This window comes from Erinaceus europaeus, chromosome 15 (genome assembly GCF_950295315.1).
Source record: "Erinaceus europaeus chromosome 15, mEriEur2.1, whole genome shotgun sequence".
NCBI classification, from domain to species: domain Eukaryota; kingdom Metazoa; phylum Chordata; class Mammalia; order Eulipotyphla; family Erinaceidae; genus Erinaceus; species Erinaceus europaeus.
The window spans coordinates 78,612,215-78,630,116 of NC_080176.1; the positions used below are offsets into that span (position 1 = coordinate 78,612,215).

Here is a 17,902-nt window from a genome sequence, read left to right on the forward strand (position 1 = left end):
TTTGCCTGAGCCAACAGCAAACATGCAGGTGGGCTAAAGGTATTGCCTGGGGAGATGGTGTCAGACTTGGAAACAGGACTAGAAAGCTGGATCACATTGCTACTATTTATAACAGGTCTCCAAGTTCTTGTTCCGGCACTCAATGCAATGCACATGGAAGTATGATAAAGGTGAGCTTGATTTGATTGGTGACACATTCTTGCAGAAATAGACCCAAAATTCTAGAATTTGTGTGGGACCACAAAAATTCTAAATAGCCAAGACAGTCTTGAGGAAAAAAGGACAAAACTGGGCTCATCTTGCTCCCTAATAGCAGACTAGACTGCCAAATTATATTAAAACAATGGGATATCTGAATTAAGAGACACAGAATTCAGTAGAACAGAACTGAGAGTCTTGGAATAATTACACACAGGTGTGAACAAGTAAATTATGAGAAAGGAATCAAGAATATACTAAGAGGAAGGATGTAAAGACCCTTTTTTTTTCACTAGTGATTTAATAATGATCAACAACAAGATTGTGGGATAAGAGGGGTACAATGCCATAAAATTCCCAGCACCAGAGTTCCATATTCCATCCCTTCCTTTGGAAGCTTTCCTATTCTTTATCCCTCTGGGAGTATGGACCCAAGATCTTTATGAGGTGCAGAAGGTGGGAGGTCTGGCTTCTGCAATTGCTTCTCCCCTGGACATGGGTAATGATAGGTTGATCCATGCTCCCAGCCTGTTTCTATCTTTCCCTAGTGGGGTAGTGCTCTGGGGATGTGGGGTTTCAGGACACATTGGTGAGGTCCTCTGTCCAGAGACGTTAGGTTGGTATCATGGTAGCATCTGAAACTTGGTGGCTGAAAAGCATTAAGATATAAAGCAGAAAAAAACTTGTTTAATAATCAGGAACCTAAAGGTCAGAATATAGTGGGTGAGATTTGGTGTCTTCAAGTTGGGAGAAGCTAAGAAATCCTTATTAATTTTGCCTGAAACTAACAACTAACATGCAGGTGGGCTAATGTTGACACACTAGATTGTCACTTGCAAATAAATGGAACTAGCCCACTATTTTATACTACACACACACACACACACACACACACACACACACACTCAATCAATTCATATTAGGTAAAGAGTTGATGTAAGATTTGAAACGGTAGATCATATGCAAGAAAAAAAAAAGTAGGTTGAAAGTGTTTTGTCACTGGTCTTGGGGATGCCCTGGAGGAGGCTCCAAAGAGAAGGGAAACAGAAGCAAAAATGAACAAATGAACTACATGAAATGAAAACACTTTTTAACAGTAAATTAAACTGTCACCAGAATGAAAAGGCAACCTACTAAATGGGAGAAGATACTGTTGAATCATACCTCTGATAAGGAGTCAGGAACCCAATTATATAAATAGACAGATAAACATACAACACAATACAAATAGATTCCTGATGAAAAAACTGGGAAGAGGAGCTATCTGGATGAAGAAGAAGTCATCCAGATAGCTAAGAACCCTAGGAAAAGATGTACATCATCAGTTACCAGGAAAATGTTAATCAAAACCACAATGTGATGTCATCACACACCTGCTAGAATGGCTTTTGCCAAGAAAAAAGAAAAAGAAAACATGACAAGGATGTGGAGAAAAGATAACCCTTGTCCATCATTGTTGGGAGTGTAAACTTGTGATGCCATTGTGTGGCACAGCATAAAATTCTCTTAAATGCTAAGCAGAGAATTATCACATGATACAAAAATTCAATTCTAAGTATTTATATGTATCATACAAAACAATAATTTGAGGGGCCCAGTGGTGGTGCACCTGGTTGAGCGCATATGTTACAATGTGCAAGGACCCAGATTCAAGCCCCCAGTCCCCATCTGCAGGGAGAAAGTTCTGCAAGTGGTGAAGCAGGCCTGCAGGTGTCTCTCTGTCTTTCTCCCTATCAGCCCTTCCCTCTTGATTTCTGCCTGTAATAAGTAAATAAAGATTAAATAAATTAAACAACAATAATTCAAAAATAAAAATGCTACTCATGTTCAGTATATCATAATTTATAAAATAGCAAAGTAATTATCAAAAGATGAACAGGAGCCTGCAATCTAGCTCACTCATTAGGTGTCTGCTGTGCTCTGGCTGCCTCCCAAGTCTGAACCCAGGCCCCATTGCACTGGAAAAAAGCTTCAGTGCTTCAGTGTCTTTTTCTTTTTCTCCTGTTGTGTCTCTTTCTCTCTGAAAAAGTTATCCTGTAGAGGTGAAGTTCTGGAGATTGCTCAAAATCACAATCAATGGATAAGAGGTTATAAGCACATACATGCACACACACATGCACACACAGTCCTGGAACACTCAGCTATATTAATCATGGAGTCTTGTCTTTTGTAAAACAACATGGAAGGAACTTGAAGGCATTATGCTGAGTGACAGAAATCAAGTAGATTTCCGCAAACACTGTGTTTCAATTTATATGTGGGATATGAAGATACAAAATTATCAAAAAGGTAAACAAAAAGCCCAAGCTCAGTTACAGAGAGAAAGCTATTGGTTTCCAGAGAGATGGGAGTTGGAGGGTAGATGAAAGGTAGAAGTAAAATAACTTATCGATGGTATTGTTGTGGCAATAATAGAGACTAAAAGATCATTAATATACCATTTTCATCCAGTATCCAACAACTATGTCTTCACTGGTCAGGAAAAAAATTCCATGTAATGTATGATGGGGGTGACGAAAAGAAATGATAACAGAGATCAATGTTAACACTGGAAAAAAAAATCAATAAATGGAATTCTTACATCGAGAGATTAATGGAGAAAGAACTTACTATTAGTCCAGTTGGCGTATAAAATAAAACTCTGACAATCTAGAAAGTGAATTTGCTACAGACAAAATTCTTTGTAAAATATTCTTCTGATGCCAAGAAGAGGATTTATTTATTTATTTAAGAAAGGAGACATTAACAAAACCGTAGGATAAGAGGGATACAGCTCCACACAATTCCCACAACCTGATCTCCATATCCCATCCCCTCCCCCAATAGCCTTCCCATTCTCTATCCCTCTGGGTGTATGGATCCAGGATCATTGTGAGTTGCAGAAGGTGGAAGATCTGGCTTCTGTAATTGCTTCTCCGCTGAACATGGGCGTTGACTGGTCGATCCATACTCCCAGTCTGACTCTCTCTTTCCCTAGTAGGGTGGGTCTCTGGGGAAGCGGAGCTCCAGGAAACATTGGTGGGGTCGTCAGTCCAGGGAAGTTTTAATGTTTCTGTGCATATTACTCTGGAGGGTTCAGGAATAAAGTGTTACACACATATATATGTGTATGTTAGGCGTGACACCCACCACCAAAGTCTTGTGCCACCCCACGAGGATAACCATCATAGTTACCACAAAGTCCAAGACACAGTTTGGTTACTATTTGGATTTTCTTTTTTTTTTTTTTTAATTTTTACTTATAAAAAGGAAACACTGACAAAAACCATAGGATAAGAGGGGTACAACTCCACACAATTCCCACCACCAGAACTCCGTACCCCATCCCCTCCCCTGATAGCTTTCCTTTTCTTTAGTCCTCTGGGAGTACGAACCCAGGGTCATTATGGGGTACTGAAGGTGGAAGGTCTGGCTTCTGTAATTGCTTCCCCACTGAACATGGGCTTGGTAGGTTGATCCACACTCCAAGCCTGTCTCTCTCTCTTTCCCTAGTGGGGCAGGGCTCTGAGGAAGTGGGGCTCCAAGCCACATTGGTGAGGTTGTCTGCCCAGGGAAGTCTGGTTGGCATCATATTAGCATCTGGAACCTGGTGGCTGAAAAAAGAGTTAACATATAAAGCCAAACTCATTGTTGACTGATCATGAACCTAAAGGCTGGAATAGTTCAGATGAAGAATTGGGGGTGTGTGTGTCTGTTTTGTATATAGTTAGTAGGCCTATTTTAGTTATATTTAAAAGAACCTATGACTATACTAGTTTCTTTCCCCCTGAGCCTGACCTCTGATATGCAGGTTGACCCAAATTATTGTCTGGGGATATGATGTCATGACTGGAAAAAGGGCTAGAAAGCTGGATCAGGGAAGAGAGTAGCTCTCAAATATGGGAAAAGTATATAAATATCGTTGACTGTAAACCCCATCAATTTGATCTGTTTTTTTTAACAAGTTCTTTTTCATAGCAGTCTTGCAAAGAAAGAACAAAACAGGAGGTATGCCATTTCTTGATTTCAAATTATACTGACATTTCAAAATTGTAGTGATCAAAACAATATGATATTGACAGAAACAGATACAGAGCTCACAGGAACAAAGACTGTCAACAAATAAGCCTATGGTAAACTTATTAATTTATGACAAGGAAGGCAAGATCATACAATGAGTAAAGCAAGGTAGCATTGATGAATAATGTTTGAAGATTGAACAGGGGTGGGGTAGGTAGCATAATGGTTATGCAAAGAAAGTCTCGTGGCTGAGGCTGCAAAGTCCTAGGTTCAGTCCCCCACACCACCAAAAACCAGAGCTGATAAGTGCTCTGGTAAAAAAAAAAAAAAAAAAGACTGACAGTCACACGTGAAAAAGTAAAGCTGGACTAATATGACATGCACCAAGTTAACCCAAATGGAATAAATATTTAAACGTAAGACATGAAATCATAAAATTATTAAAAGAAAACATAGATAAAAAATATTTTGCGGTAGTCAGGCAGTAGTGCAGCGGCTTAAGCGCACGTGGTGCAAAGTGCAAGGACCAGTATAAGGAACCCAGTTTGAGCCCCTGGCTCCCCACCTGCAGGGGAGTTGCTTCACAGGCAGTGAAGCAGGTCTGTAGGTGTCTCTCTCTCCCCCTCTCTGTCTCCTCTCCTCTCTCGATTTCTCTTTGTCTTATCCAACAATGACATCATCAATAACAATAACCATAATAAGGCTAAAACAACAAGGGCAACCAAAGGGGAAGAAAATAGCCTCCAGGAGTAGTGGATTCATGGTGCAGGCATCAAGCCCCAGCAATAACCCTGGATGCCAAAAAATAAAAAATCAATTTGCATTTCACTAAGGAAGACATACATGAAAGAGTGAGGTATGAGTGGAGGAAATGTCCCCTCAGAGTCCTGAAGCTTTGTTTTCAAAGGTACGATTAGAATAGACTCAAAAAAGGAACAATGCAAGAGAGAGAAAAAGAAAGAATGCTTAAGAAAGAAAGAAAAGTCAAGAAAGAAAGGAGATATATAGGTAGCTAACAAGCACTTGAACAAGAGGAACTTATCACTTGCCATCAGAGAAAAGCAAATCACAACACCACAATGGGCCATTGCCACATAGATTTTAGAACACAGTTATCAAGAAGCCCTGAAACAAAGGTTGGTGAGGATGTGAAGAAAAGGGAGCTCCTGCCTACTTTAGGAGCCCTGGCTGGGAAAGTGAGAGACCCGAGCCAGGGGCAGCATAGGAACCCCTTTCCTGAAGGAAGCATTCGTTCCTCAGCTTGTCATGGTGCTGGTGAGCACTGTGTACTTTAAAGGTAAGTGAGAGTCAGCCTTCTCCAAGAGTGAAACTCTTACTGTTGCTTCAAATCTCTCTGGATCAAGAGAACCCAGCCAGGGGGAGCTGAGGAGCCTGCCCTGGGACACCTTGGTGTGTGTTACATAGGGTCTTAACTCAGGGCTATTTCTGGCTTGGTGGTCTTAGATTTATGTTCCATTCAGAAATATTTCTGGCTGGATGTGTTGGTTGTAGGGCAGGAGTAGGTTTTCCAGTGTGGTAAGAGGTCTTCCCCTCCCGTCTGTTTCAGTTAGATAAGTTCTTTCTATGACGGTGGGGGTCAGGCCTCGGCATATTTCCTTCATACATGATCCACAAATTTTGCTTCTGCTTATTTATCTAAATACAAAAGCAAAAAAGTCAACAAGATATGTGTAGCCCTATATTCACAGAAGCATTAATTCATACTAGCTAAGATGTAGAAATAACTTAAGTATCTACTGGAATGGTGTGTATTATGCATGTACATATATATATATTTACATCTTTCAAAATACTTACGTAATATTTTATGAGAGAAGATGCAGAGAGAAAGAGAAAGGATCGGTACTTCGCTCAGCTCTGGCATAAGGTAGTGCCAGGGATGGAGCCAGTGACATTTGGAATTTCATGAGACAAATTGGTGCTCTCACAGGCTGAGCTGAGTCCCTGACCCTCTACCATCCTCTCTGAGACAGGAAGGAATCCTTACATTAAGGAGATGGAGGGAAGGGAGAAGTTCATAACTGTTTTCCTTTTTTATTTTATTTTATATTTTTGCATTACAGAATTACATGTCGACAGGGGTTTGAATCCACACCATTCCCACCACTAGAGTTCTGAATCTCCACTCTCCCCACTGCAATCCACCACAGTTCCCCTAAGGTTGTAGACATGGGCTGACCATCTTCTCTACAGCTATCTGTCCACATTTATACATAGTTGCCCCTTCTTTTCCTTATTCAATCTTCACTCTCCCTCTAAACCACACCACATATAGCATCATAACTACCTCCATATATCCCTCTCCTTTCTCTCTCTCTCTCTCTCTCTCTCTCTCTCTCTCTCTCTCTCTCTCCTGATGGAGCTGGAGTGCAGAGTTCCTTTATCTTCATCCTATCACTTTTCCCCCGCTGGGAGTACGGATCAAGGTTGTTTATGGAGAGAAGAAGGTAGGACTTCTGACTTCTGTAGCTGTTTCTCGGCTGAGCATGGGCTCAAAACTATTTTTTCTTATGTGCCTACTGGGTGGTTTATAAATACAAAAACTGTCTATCTTTTATTCATATTTGTAGGACTTTATTAGGTGTGCTGAAAAATTGTACAATGCCAAAGTGGAACATGTAGACTTTACAAATGATGTAGAAGACACCCGGTATAAAATCAATAAATGGATCAATTATGAAACACACGGTGAGTGCACTGCCTAGTTTTGTACAGAGTGTGTCTGTTGTATGTAGTTAGTGAGAAGGTTTATCTTTAAATCTCAGAGGAAACAACCCCTTCTAATCTCACGTGATGGTTATTACTTAAAATTGCTTAGGTTTTTGTCTGAAATGTAGTTTTTAAGTCATACTTGATTTATATGCTTTATAATTTCCAGAAACCTTGCACATGATATGATCTCATTTTCATTGGAAGCAGTGCAGTGAGACACATTAATTTTATTATGACAAATTCATAAATCAGTAACAAGCAATTTGTGATAGCAACTTAAACATATCTTATTTTACTTTTTGCCACCAGGGTTAACATTGGTATTTGGTGCTTGCACAACACCATTTCTGTTGGCAGTTTTTTTTTAAATGATAGAGAAAAATAGAGAGAGGAACTGAAGGAGGGATAGGGAAAGAGATACAAAGAAAGACACTTCTAGTATCTCCCTCTTCTCTGCTTGTGATGATGGGGGCTTAAACCTGGATCCTCATGAATGGTAGCATGTGTCCTCTACCAGGTGTGCCACCTCCTGGCCCCTATTTAATAACTTAGACCTAAAAAACAAGGAATAAGGGTGTCTTTTTTTATTGCTTAATTTCTTTTTTTTTCTTTATTGGAGAATTAATGTTTTACATTCAACCATAAATATAATAGTTTGTACATACATAACATTTCCCAGGTTTCCATATAACAATACAAACCCCACTAGGTCCTCTGTTATCTTTTTTGGACATGTATTCTCCCTCCACCCACCACAGAGTCTTTTGCTTTGGTGCAATACGCCAACTCCAGTTCAGGTTCTACTTGTGTTTTCTCTTCTGATCTTGTTTTCCAGCTTCTGCCTGAGAGTGAAATCATCCCATATTCATTCTCCTGTTTCTGACTTATTTCACTTAACATGATTTTTTTTAAGGTCCATCCAAGATCGGCTGAAAACGGTCAAGTCACCTTTTTTTTTGTAGCTGAGTAATATTCCATTGTGTATATAGACCACAACTTGCTCAGCCACTCATCTGTTGTTGGACACCTGGGTTGCTTCCAGGTTTTGACTATTACACACTGTGCTGCTAAGAACATATGTGTACACAGATCTTTTTGGATGTGTGTCTTGGGTTCCTTAGGATATGTCTCCAGGAGAGGAATTGCAGGATCATAGGGTAGGTCCATTTCTAGACTTCTGAGAGTTCTCCAGACTGTTCTCCACAGAGATTGGACCAATTGACATTCCCACCAGCAGTGTAGGAGGGTTCCTTTGACCTTCCAGCATTTTCTGCTGTTACTTTTTCTGATGTATGTCATTCTCACAGGAGTGAAATGGTATCTAATTGTTGTCTTTATTTGCATTTCTCTGGCAATCAAAGACGCAGCATTTTTTCATGTGTTTTTCAGCCTTTTAGATATCTTTTTTGGTGAATATTCTGTCCATGTCCTCTCCCCAATTTTAGATGGGGTTATTTGTTTTCTTGTTGTTGAGTTCAGCAAGCTCTTTATATATTTTAGTTATTAGCTTCTTGTCTGATATGTGGAATGTAAAGATTTTCTTCCATTCTGTGAGGGGGTGTCTTAGTTTGGGTAGTGGTTTCTTTTGCTGGATAGAAGCTTTTTAATTTGGTGTAGTCCCATAGGTTTATGCTTGCCTTAGAAGGACTAAGAGTATCTTATAGGGCATTATTTTCATTCTGAAGATCAATCCAATGTTTGACTATTCCTTTTTGACTTGAATACTCTTACTAAACTTATGATATCTTCTGTGAAAAAATATGTTCATATCTTTACTTATCAAGAATGCATATTTTTAAAATTCATTTATCAAAATAACATATGTGACAAAGACAGTACCTTTCCAGAATTCATTTTATTTTATTTTAATTATATATATATATATTTAATTATCAGCCAGGGTTGTCACTGGTACTCAGTACCTGCACAGATACTCTTCTCCTAGCACCAGCCATTTCCCACCCTCCCTGCTTCCCTTCCTTTGTCCCTTTCTCCCTTCTTCTTTCCTTCCTTTACTTCTTTTTTATAGCATGTGACAAAGATAGGAGAAGGAGAGGGAAGGAGGGGGGAGAGAGAAAGAGAGGAGAGAGGAGACAGGAAGACAGAAGCAAGACACTGCAGCACTGCTGCTTCACTCCTGTGAAGCTTCCCTCCTGCAGACACCTCCATGTGGTGTCTTATCAAAAGATCTGCCCGCATGCTACATGTGGGCTTTTCCAAATGAGCCACCACTAGCTGCTCCTCCACCCCAGTACATCTTTTTATTGTTAAGTCTCTTTCACAACTAAAACTGAATTCTGGATAATGTTCTGATGTAGAACAAAACAAATATGGAAATTTTATTTCAACGAATAGTCTGTTATTCAGACAAATAGTTTGTTAATTAGATGATTACAAATCTATGTGGTTTCTTCACCTAAGATTTAATTTTGGTTGCTACTGTGGACAACACATATCTATTTGCTACTATAGTTTTCTCTCAAACATAGGATATGTGACTTGCATTCTTTTAAACTGTCAAGCAACATACAATTAGTTCTTGGAATAAGAATACAGTATTTATTTTTCTGGCCAAGAAATATTGTACTCTTATTCCAAGAACTAATTGTATGTTACTTAACAGTTTAAAATAATAATTATAAAAATGATAGTAGTTGACACAAAAACGCTCCTTGATCAACTTTAGTCAGTCTTAGCTGAGCTCTCATCTGGATTACACTTCAGCTTTGGCCACCAACTTGGGCAAGAATCCCACTGAGTTACTTTAGGTTAAGTAGATTTATGGTGATCATTTTACAGTATCTACAAGTATCAAATCATTATGCTGTATTCCCAAACTGAATGTAATCTTATATATCAATTATACCTCGAGGTTTTTTTTTTTTTTTTGATGTCTTGTACATTTTCGCTTTGACATAAGTTTATTTCAAGATGTATCATGGAAATTCTGCTGTCATTAAAAGGAGTCATTTTCTTTAAGAATAAAAAAAGTACAGCATTTCAATTTTCTTTATATTCATTCATTTATTCATTCATCATTCCATTCAATTGTACCATTAACCACTGTATGTTTCAAATGCACTACTTATAAATAAAAAAATATGCAATTACTTTTCTAGTAATGGGGTGGGATTCTAGTTAGTATGTAGAATTTGGATACCGGACTGGTAATACCTTTATTCATTTGAACCAGTTATTTCTCTTCTTTTCTTTCTCATGCAAATCTATGTCTAATTGTTCCAATTTTGACAAGCATAGCTTCTGAGTATATATTTGGGAGAACACTTCAGAATGCTTCAGACATTTTGACAAACCCACCCATATCTCCTGTCTCTCACTCTCCACACAGCAGAAAGCCAACATTTTGAAAATGTAATATAGCCTGTTATGAGCATGTTTTCTTGTTGTTCATTTATCCTAAATGATCATTTCCTATCACCTCCAGGGTAACCCTAAATTATCACCAGACATTCAAAACTTTTTTTTTCTCCAGGGTCATTACTGGGGCTTGGTGCCTGCACTACAAGTTCACTACTCCTTGAGGCCATTTCGTCCTTTTTTATTAGATAGGACAGAGAGAAATTGAGAGAATAGGGGCAGATAGAGAGGGGGAGAGAAAGATAGACACCTGTAGACCTGCTTCACCACTTGTGACAGGTGAGGAGCCAGGGGCTCGAACTGGGTCCCTTGTGTGGGTCCTTGTGCTTCATACTAGACATTCAAAACTTTAAACCCTACTCTTACCAATTCCAGTACATTGAAATGAGTGAGTTTCCCCAAACGTGTTGCTCTTCAAGATTTGTGAACATTCAAGCCACCCCCTCACTCTTCTTTCTGTCTAAGTGGAAGATCCAATTCTGGTTGAGCCCTTCTAATCTAAGCTGCCAAAGCACATGCAATGATGCAGTGTGAAACAGCGGTCTCTAGTTGTTGCCTCTTATGTCTTGGACTGTGAGCTAGTGATGCAAGAACTGTGTCTCATTGTTGTGAGTCAAGTTTCCAGAATAGTGCTTGGCAGTCAATAAAACTCATAAGTGCAGAATGAAGGAAGCCATTCCTGCTTTAACCATAATGAAATTTCACTTGCGTTGTGGCCTCTTCTATGAAGGTAGCAGCATGGTGTCTAAAAAAAGGAAAGGCTCTGGGATTTCTCTTCCTGGATTTGATTCTGTTTTCATAACTTCCTTGTTGCTCCACTTTGCATTAGCCATTTAATCTCTCCTTGACCTATTTCCCTAAACCGGAAACAGAAATAGAATCAGTCATAGTGCTGACCTCACGGGGAGTTTTTGAAGATTAAACCAAAGGTTACATATGCAGGCCTCTGAAATTTCTGGGTACAGTCATTGTTTCTAGGGCATATTTACGTTAATTATTATCGCTGCTCACAGATGATGAGTGCTAGAATGATTATTATATGCAATAGAAAAAAATCCTCCTGCTTACCTACTTGGCTTTTAAGAAAATTTCTTTTTTAAAATTTTCTTTATTGGGGATTTAATGTTTTACATTTGACAGTAAATACAATAGTTTGTACATGCATAACATTTCTCAGTTTTCCATATAACAATACAACCCCCTTTAGGTCCTCTGTCATCCTAAAGAAAATTTCTTAAGGTTTACATGAAAATCAACTTTTTTTTTTGTCAATTAAATTTTGTATAGGTAAAATCAAGAACATCTTTCATGAAGGAAGCATTAGCTCATCAGCTGTCATGGTGCTGGCGAATGCCGTGTACTTCAAAGGCAAGTGGGAGTCAGCCTTCACCAAGAGTAAAACCCTGAACTGTCGTTTCAGATCTCCCAAGGTATGAGGATCAAATTACTCTAATACATCTTTTATTGATCCATAGTATTCTTTTGTAGAATTTGTGGCATGTAGACAAATGCTGGATCAATTGCTTACAAGACAAATTCTTGTTTTTGTATGAAAGCAGTCCTCTCATAAGTTGACATGTGCTTCTTATTTATTTATTTATTTACTTAATAGCTATAGAGAGGAGGGAGAGGCAGAGAGGAAAAGAGGCAGAGAGATTCCTTCAGCCCTACTTTACCATTCTTGAAGCTTTCCTCCTGCAGGTGGGGACCAGGGACTGGAACCAAGGTCTTTGCACACTGCAGTCTGTTTGCTTAATCAGGTGCACCACCGCCTGGCCCTACATGCCCTTCTTTCTTTTCATTTTTTTTTCTTCTTTTTTCTTTCTTTTTTTTTTGGAGCTGGGAGCCTAAAGCATGTACAATTTCATTGCTTCTGGACAAATTTTATTTATTTTCCAAATTTCAGAGAGGGGGTTGGGGAAAGAGACAGAGAGAAGAGAAACACCATCACATTGCTTCATTACCCGTGGAACATAGGCTTGGTGCTGTCCATGGTACTCCCATGCCACGTTGGGGCTTAAATCTGGGTAGTGATGCTGCACCAGGTGAGTTGACTTTCAACCACCCTCTTGAGTGTATTTTCAGGCAGTTTAGATAGAGTCATCTGTGAAGAAAATCTAATAGCAATGTGCCAGGAAGTGCCAGAAAGTTCTACAGGATCAACTGAGCTGGACTTGTAGCACTACTCTAGTTGTACACAATAGGTCCGTGAAATTAGTTTGAGCTTATATAAATCATTTTGTGGGTGCCAGGTGGTGGTGGTGCACTTGGTAGAGATACACATCATAATATTAAGGGACCCAAATTCAAGCTACCTGGGCTACTCCTACCTGAGGAAACTTCACATTTCTTTCTGTCTCTGTCCCCTTCCCTTTCAGTCTCTCTCAGTCTTTATCTAAAAATTGAATAAGTTAACATTATTTTGGGTAGCTGGTGGAGGTGTGCCTCGATAAGCTTATACTCTGTGGTGCATAAGGTCCCAGGTTCGAACCCCTGATCCCCACCTACAGGGAGGAAGCTTCACAAATGCTGAAGCAGGTATGCAGGTGTCTTTCTTTCTTTCTTTCTTTCTTTCTTTCTTTCTTTCTTTCTTTCTCCCTTTCTATTTCTCTCCCCCCTCTCAATATTTCTTTGTCCTATCTAATAAGAAATAAAGGGTGGGGTGGGGAGAAAAAAATGACTACTGGGAGTGGTGGATTTGTTGTCCCTAATGATAACCATGGTGGTAATAAAATGAAATGTTTTGTGACTTGATTTTCAGTGTCCTGGGAAACCAGTCTCCATGATGCACCAAGAACGGAGGTTCAATATGTCTGTCATTAGAGAACCGCCCATGCAGGTTCTTGAACTCAGGTATCTTGGTGGCATTAGCATGTACATCATGCTGCCTGAGAATGACCTGTCCCAAGTAAGTCACCACTGTCCTCTCCACTGTTGTGGGATTCTTTTTAGCAGACTGTTAGTTGTGCTTACAAATTTTGAAATTTCAGGTTTTCGGAATGTTAGAAACTTATAGGCTTACCCATTTGTGTGAGAAACATTTTTTTTTGTTTTTACTTTTTGTTTTTCTTACTCTTTTACTTTTTGATAGAGGTAGAGAGAAATTGAGAAGGAAAGAGGAGACAGAGAATGAGAGAAAAAAATGACATCTGCAGCACTGCTTCATCACTCATGAAGCTTGTCTCCTGCAGGTGGGAACTGGGGGCTTGAACTCAGGTCCTTGATAATGTGTGCATGGTAGTGTGTGTGCTCTACCAGGTGTATCTTCTCTCAATTGGTGTGCCAAAAAACATTTGAAGGACACTAACTGTATGTCAGTCCTCACTATAAGACTTGAGAGTAATTTACCTAAGTTAGGAGAGTGTTAGTTGACTAGCTTTAAAGTTGAATCTTCTCAAATCTCAACTTTGGGAAGGAAGAGACATAAATGTAGATCTTTGTTGCCCTTGACTGTGAAAAATCCTTCCATATAGTACTGAGATTCTGGTTGGCTTGCTATCTTTAGACAAAGTGACATGATGGCATGTTGAAGTCCTAGGCTTATGAGATTCACTTTGTACTGAGTCTCTAGAAAAAGCAAGGTTGAAGGCTTCTCTGTGACTGATGTAACAGGAGCAACAGATTGGCACAATACCCAGTGAAAACGAGGTTCTTTGATTCAACATTATCATTGGCTCAGACCCCCAGCTTTTTTTCCGACCTTGTTCCTCTTTCTAAAAATTTACTTTCCTTGGTCTGAAATCTGCAGTCTCAGAGGCCTGGGTCTCACTTCTCTTTATTTCAGTTCATGTGAATACTTACTGAGCGCTTACTGGATTCAAGACATATGTGCTTTATTTCATTTACATTTTTTTCATTGGACACAAATAGGAAGATGATACCATGAACTGTAGCCATACGAAATATTAATATTTCAAAATTACTCAGAATAGTTACTGCAGATTAAACACAAACTGGATAATGCACATACAAAAATTACTTAGATTAATTGATTCTATAAATTTAGGACTTTGAAAAAGTACAAAGTTTAACAGCTGTGGACGTATATTTAGGATTACATCTGAACTTAATAAGAAATATCCACTGGCATGTACAACTTTTGCTATGTATGTTCAAATATGGGCAGAGAACACACATGGCTGAACTACCTGTTTTAATGATTTCCCATTTCCAGACACCTGCCAAGCCATTCGCACACTGACCCAGGAATATCGAGAAGAAAATGACTATGGGAAATTTTATATATTTTGCTACTCATGAAATTTCCCCTCTTTATTTTATTCTTTACATTTTATTAGTGACTTAATACTGATTTACAAAATTATAAGATAACAGGGATATAATTATGGACCATTCTCACCACTATGGTTCTAAATCCTCATTCATTCTGTGGGAGACTACAGTAGTCCTTCCAAGGTTGCAGATATGGGTTTACTATTATTTCTATAACTATCTGTCTATATTTATAGGTATTTGCCCACTTTTTTTCCCATGGTCCTTGCCTTCTCTTTCTTTCTAAGTCACACCTATACCTAATACTACTTCCAAATACTCTTCCTTTTTTTCTCTTCTCTTCTGGGCCCTGATGGAGTTGGAGTTCACAGCCCCTAGTCACCTTCCCCTAACATTTTTCCACACTCGGGGAATATGGGCAACAGTTCTTTATAGGGTGCAGAAGGTGGGAGGTCTGGCTTCTAATTGCTTCTCTACTGGACATGTGCATTGACAGGTCAATCCATACCCCAGTCTTTTTCTATCTTTCCCTAGTGGGTGAAGGCTCTGGAAAGATGAGACTTCGGAGCACACTGGTGAAGCCACGAGTTCAGGGAATTCAGTATGGAATCGGTAGTATCTGCAACTCGGTGACTGAAAGGTGGTAATATATAAAGCAGGACAAAATGATTAATGAGCAGGAACCAAAAAAAATAGGAATATAGATGATAAGAATAGGAATATTGGAAACCTATTTTTAATATGTTCATAGGGGAGCTTATAATTTGTAGTTGCTATTTCATTGCTTCTTAACCATATGGTTCTAAATTGCCTTTTGAACATTCCTACAGATTGAAAACAAACTGTCCTTTCAGAATCTGATGGACTGGACCAATCCAAAGAAAATGAAGTCACAGTATGTTGAGGTGTTTTTGCCTCCGTTTAAGATAGAGAAGAACTATGAAGTCAAGAACAGTTTGAGAGCCCTTGGGCTGAAAGACATCTTTGATGAGTCCAGAGCGGATCTCTCTGGCATAGCAGCTGGAGGCCGTCTCTATATATCCAAACTCATGCACAAGTCCTACATAGAAGTTTCAGAGGAGGGCACAGAGGCAGCTGCTGCTACAGGAAGTAACATTGTGGAAAAACAGCTTCCTGAGTCCATGGTGTTCAGAGCTGATCACCCGTTCCTCTTTGTCATCAGGAAGGATGACATAATTTTGTTCAGTGGCAAAGTGTCCTGTCCTTGACAATCCCATTGTTTTCTATCATGGAGGCTCCTGAAATGTCACATCAAAGAATCACCATGTACGTGAGGTTTCCTTTGCATTGACTTCCTTCTAATGTTGATCAGAGGATGTTTTCATAGCTTGACCTTTCTGAGACCCTGGATGATTCTGCTGACCCTGCTCTTCACAGTTCCTTCTTTTCTTGCGGAGTTGGGGTTGCATTGCTCTTGGACCATTTGTATTCTCATTCAGGTAGAGAAAGACATAAAGGAGAGACAGAAGAGAAGCATAAAAAGAAGGAGAGACAGCTTAGGCACTTCCATTGTCCCCATAGTAGTGGTGGGGTTTGAGCTTAGTCAGCTACCTCCTAGTCTTAGCATTTACACCACTATATACTTCACCCATGTGTTTCAAATGTTTTATTAAGGAAATGCCATTTACAGACCATGTTGTCTCTGAGGTAGAACTCCACTTCTCCCTGGTGTATGTTTACCTGCCAGCAAAGGTCCATTTGCCTTCGTTCAGCCCATTCCCACTTTGCCTGCCCCTTACATAAACCATGGGATTATTAACATTTTACCTTGTTCTGTTTTTTTCTGTCTCCCTTGCTTTATTTCTTAAATCCTACATGTAAGTGATGTCATCAAATGTGTGTATTTCTACTTTTGGCTGATTTCACTTAACAAGATTCCCTCCAACTCCATCCTTGTAGCAAAAGGAAAGGTCTCATCTTTTCTTACTGAGTGTATGTGTGTGTGTGTGTGTGTGTGTGTGTGTGTGTGTGTGTGTGTGTGTACCATGGCATCCTTATCTATGCATCTACTGTTGGGCATCTACTATTTGGTTTTTCTATATCTTGACTATTACATATAGTACTGTCATGAATGTCGGTGAACATGTATCACTGTAAATAAATACTTCCATGCTCTTTGGATAGACACCTAGAAGAATCACAGGATCATATAGTAAAGGCCTATATCAGGAAATAAGACATTTCTCAAATAAACAACCTAACAGCACACCTAAAGAAACTAGACAAAGAGCAGTCAGTCAGACCCAAAGTGAGTAGAAGGAGGGAAATAGTAAAAAAAAATTAGAGCATGAATAGTAGTAAATGAAATTAAAAACAACAACAAAAAATACAAAAGATCAATGAATTTAAGAGTTAATTACTGAAAGGGGAAACAGAATTGAGAAATCCTTAGCCAGACACAATAAGGAAAAAAGAGAGAGTGAAACCTATTAAATGGTATCATTAATAAAAGAGGAGAAATTAGAACAGATACCATAGAAATACAAAGAATTATACAACTGCTATGAATACCACTACACTACTAAACTAGCACATCTTGAAGAAACAGAAAAGCTTGAAATTGTATTACTTCTCAAGCCTAGATCAAGAAAAAAATAGAAAATATCCCTGATGAACAAACATAATTGCAAAGACCCTCAACAAAATCTTGTCACTTCTAAATCCATTATCTATCCCCAACAGTCTTCCCATAGTCACTTGCACAGATCCAGGGCAGTGGGAATGTAACAGCAGCCCTGGGAATTTTCCCTGCTATTCTAAATTTACCACCAATACTCTAGCTTCACTGTAACTGACCTACCTGGGAAGTAAGCTCTGATGCCTGGAAACAGGAATAAAAGATACATCTCTCTTGCTGACTTCGGCAGCTGCGTGAGACTAACTCTACTGACTTAAAATTAGTGTCGAATGTAGATACTAAAAATAAAGTTCTGGAATTGGGAACCAGTCAGTACATTCCATGAATAAATTTTCAGTTTATGTCTGATGGCTTTTCCTGAATAGAGAACTCAGTATGTACATAGTTTTCAAATTTTTAGGCCCAATTTCCAGGTGCTCCTGAAAGCATATTCTTTCTGAAGCTGTGTAGTTTTAAAGTGTTTTCTCTACTTATAAGAATAAATGAATAAATAAAATGTGTCTGTAGAGTGTGATTCTTCTCTGATAAATTGTAAGCCTACTGGAATGTCCTTTATTTTCTAGGCTGAATTAGTAAGCAATGAAAAGAAAGAATGCTTGTTAAATAGCAAATCTGAGTATTTATACTATACGCCAGATGTGACTTTACAAAACAGATTGAAAATGAGTAGACTATGAACCATGGAAGTAGCATTTTATAAAC

General features: G+C 38.9%; 1 protein-coding gene across 10 annotated transcripts in view; it reads left to right on the top strand.

Annotated features, from left to right (window-relative positions):
• Nucleotides 1-17,700, top strand: part of SERPINB7 (serpin family B member 7) — a 59,345-nt gene extending 41,645 nt beyond the window's left edge. For all 10 annotated transcript variants that reach the window (XM_060173997.1, XM_060173993.1, XM_060173995.1 and 7 more), the window contains 4 exons: nt 6,789-6,906; nt 11,596-11,738; nt 13,070-13,216; nt 15,372-17,700. In XM_060173997.1, the coding sequence (XP_060029980.1) occupies nt 6,789-6,906; nt 11,596-11,738; nt 13,070-13,216; nt 15,372-15,770 (807 nt within the window). In that variant the 3' untranslated portion in view covers nt 15,771-17,700. The remainder of the gene's footprint in view (nt 1-6,788; nt 6,907-11,595; nt 11,739-13,069; nt 13,217-15,371) is intronic.
• The last annotated feature ends 202 nt before the right edge of the window (nt 17,701-17,902 follow it).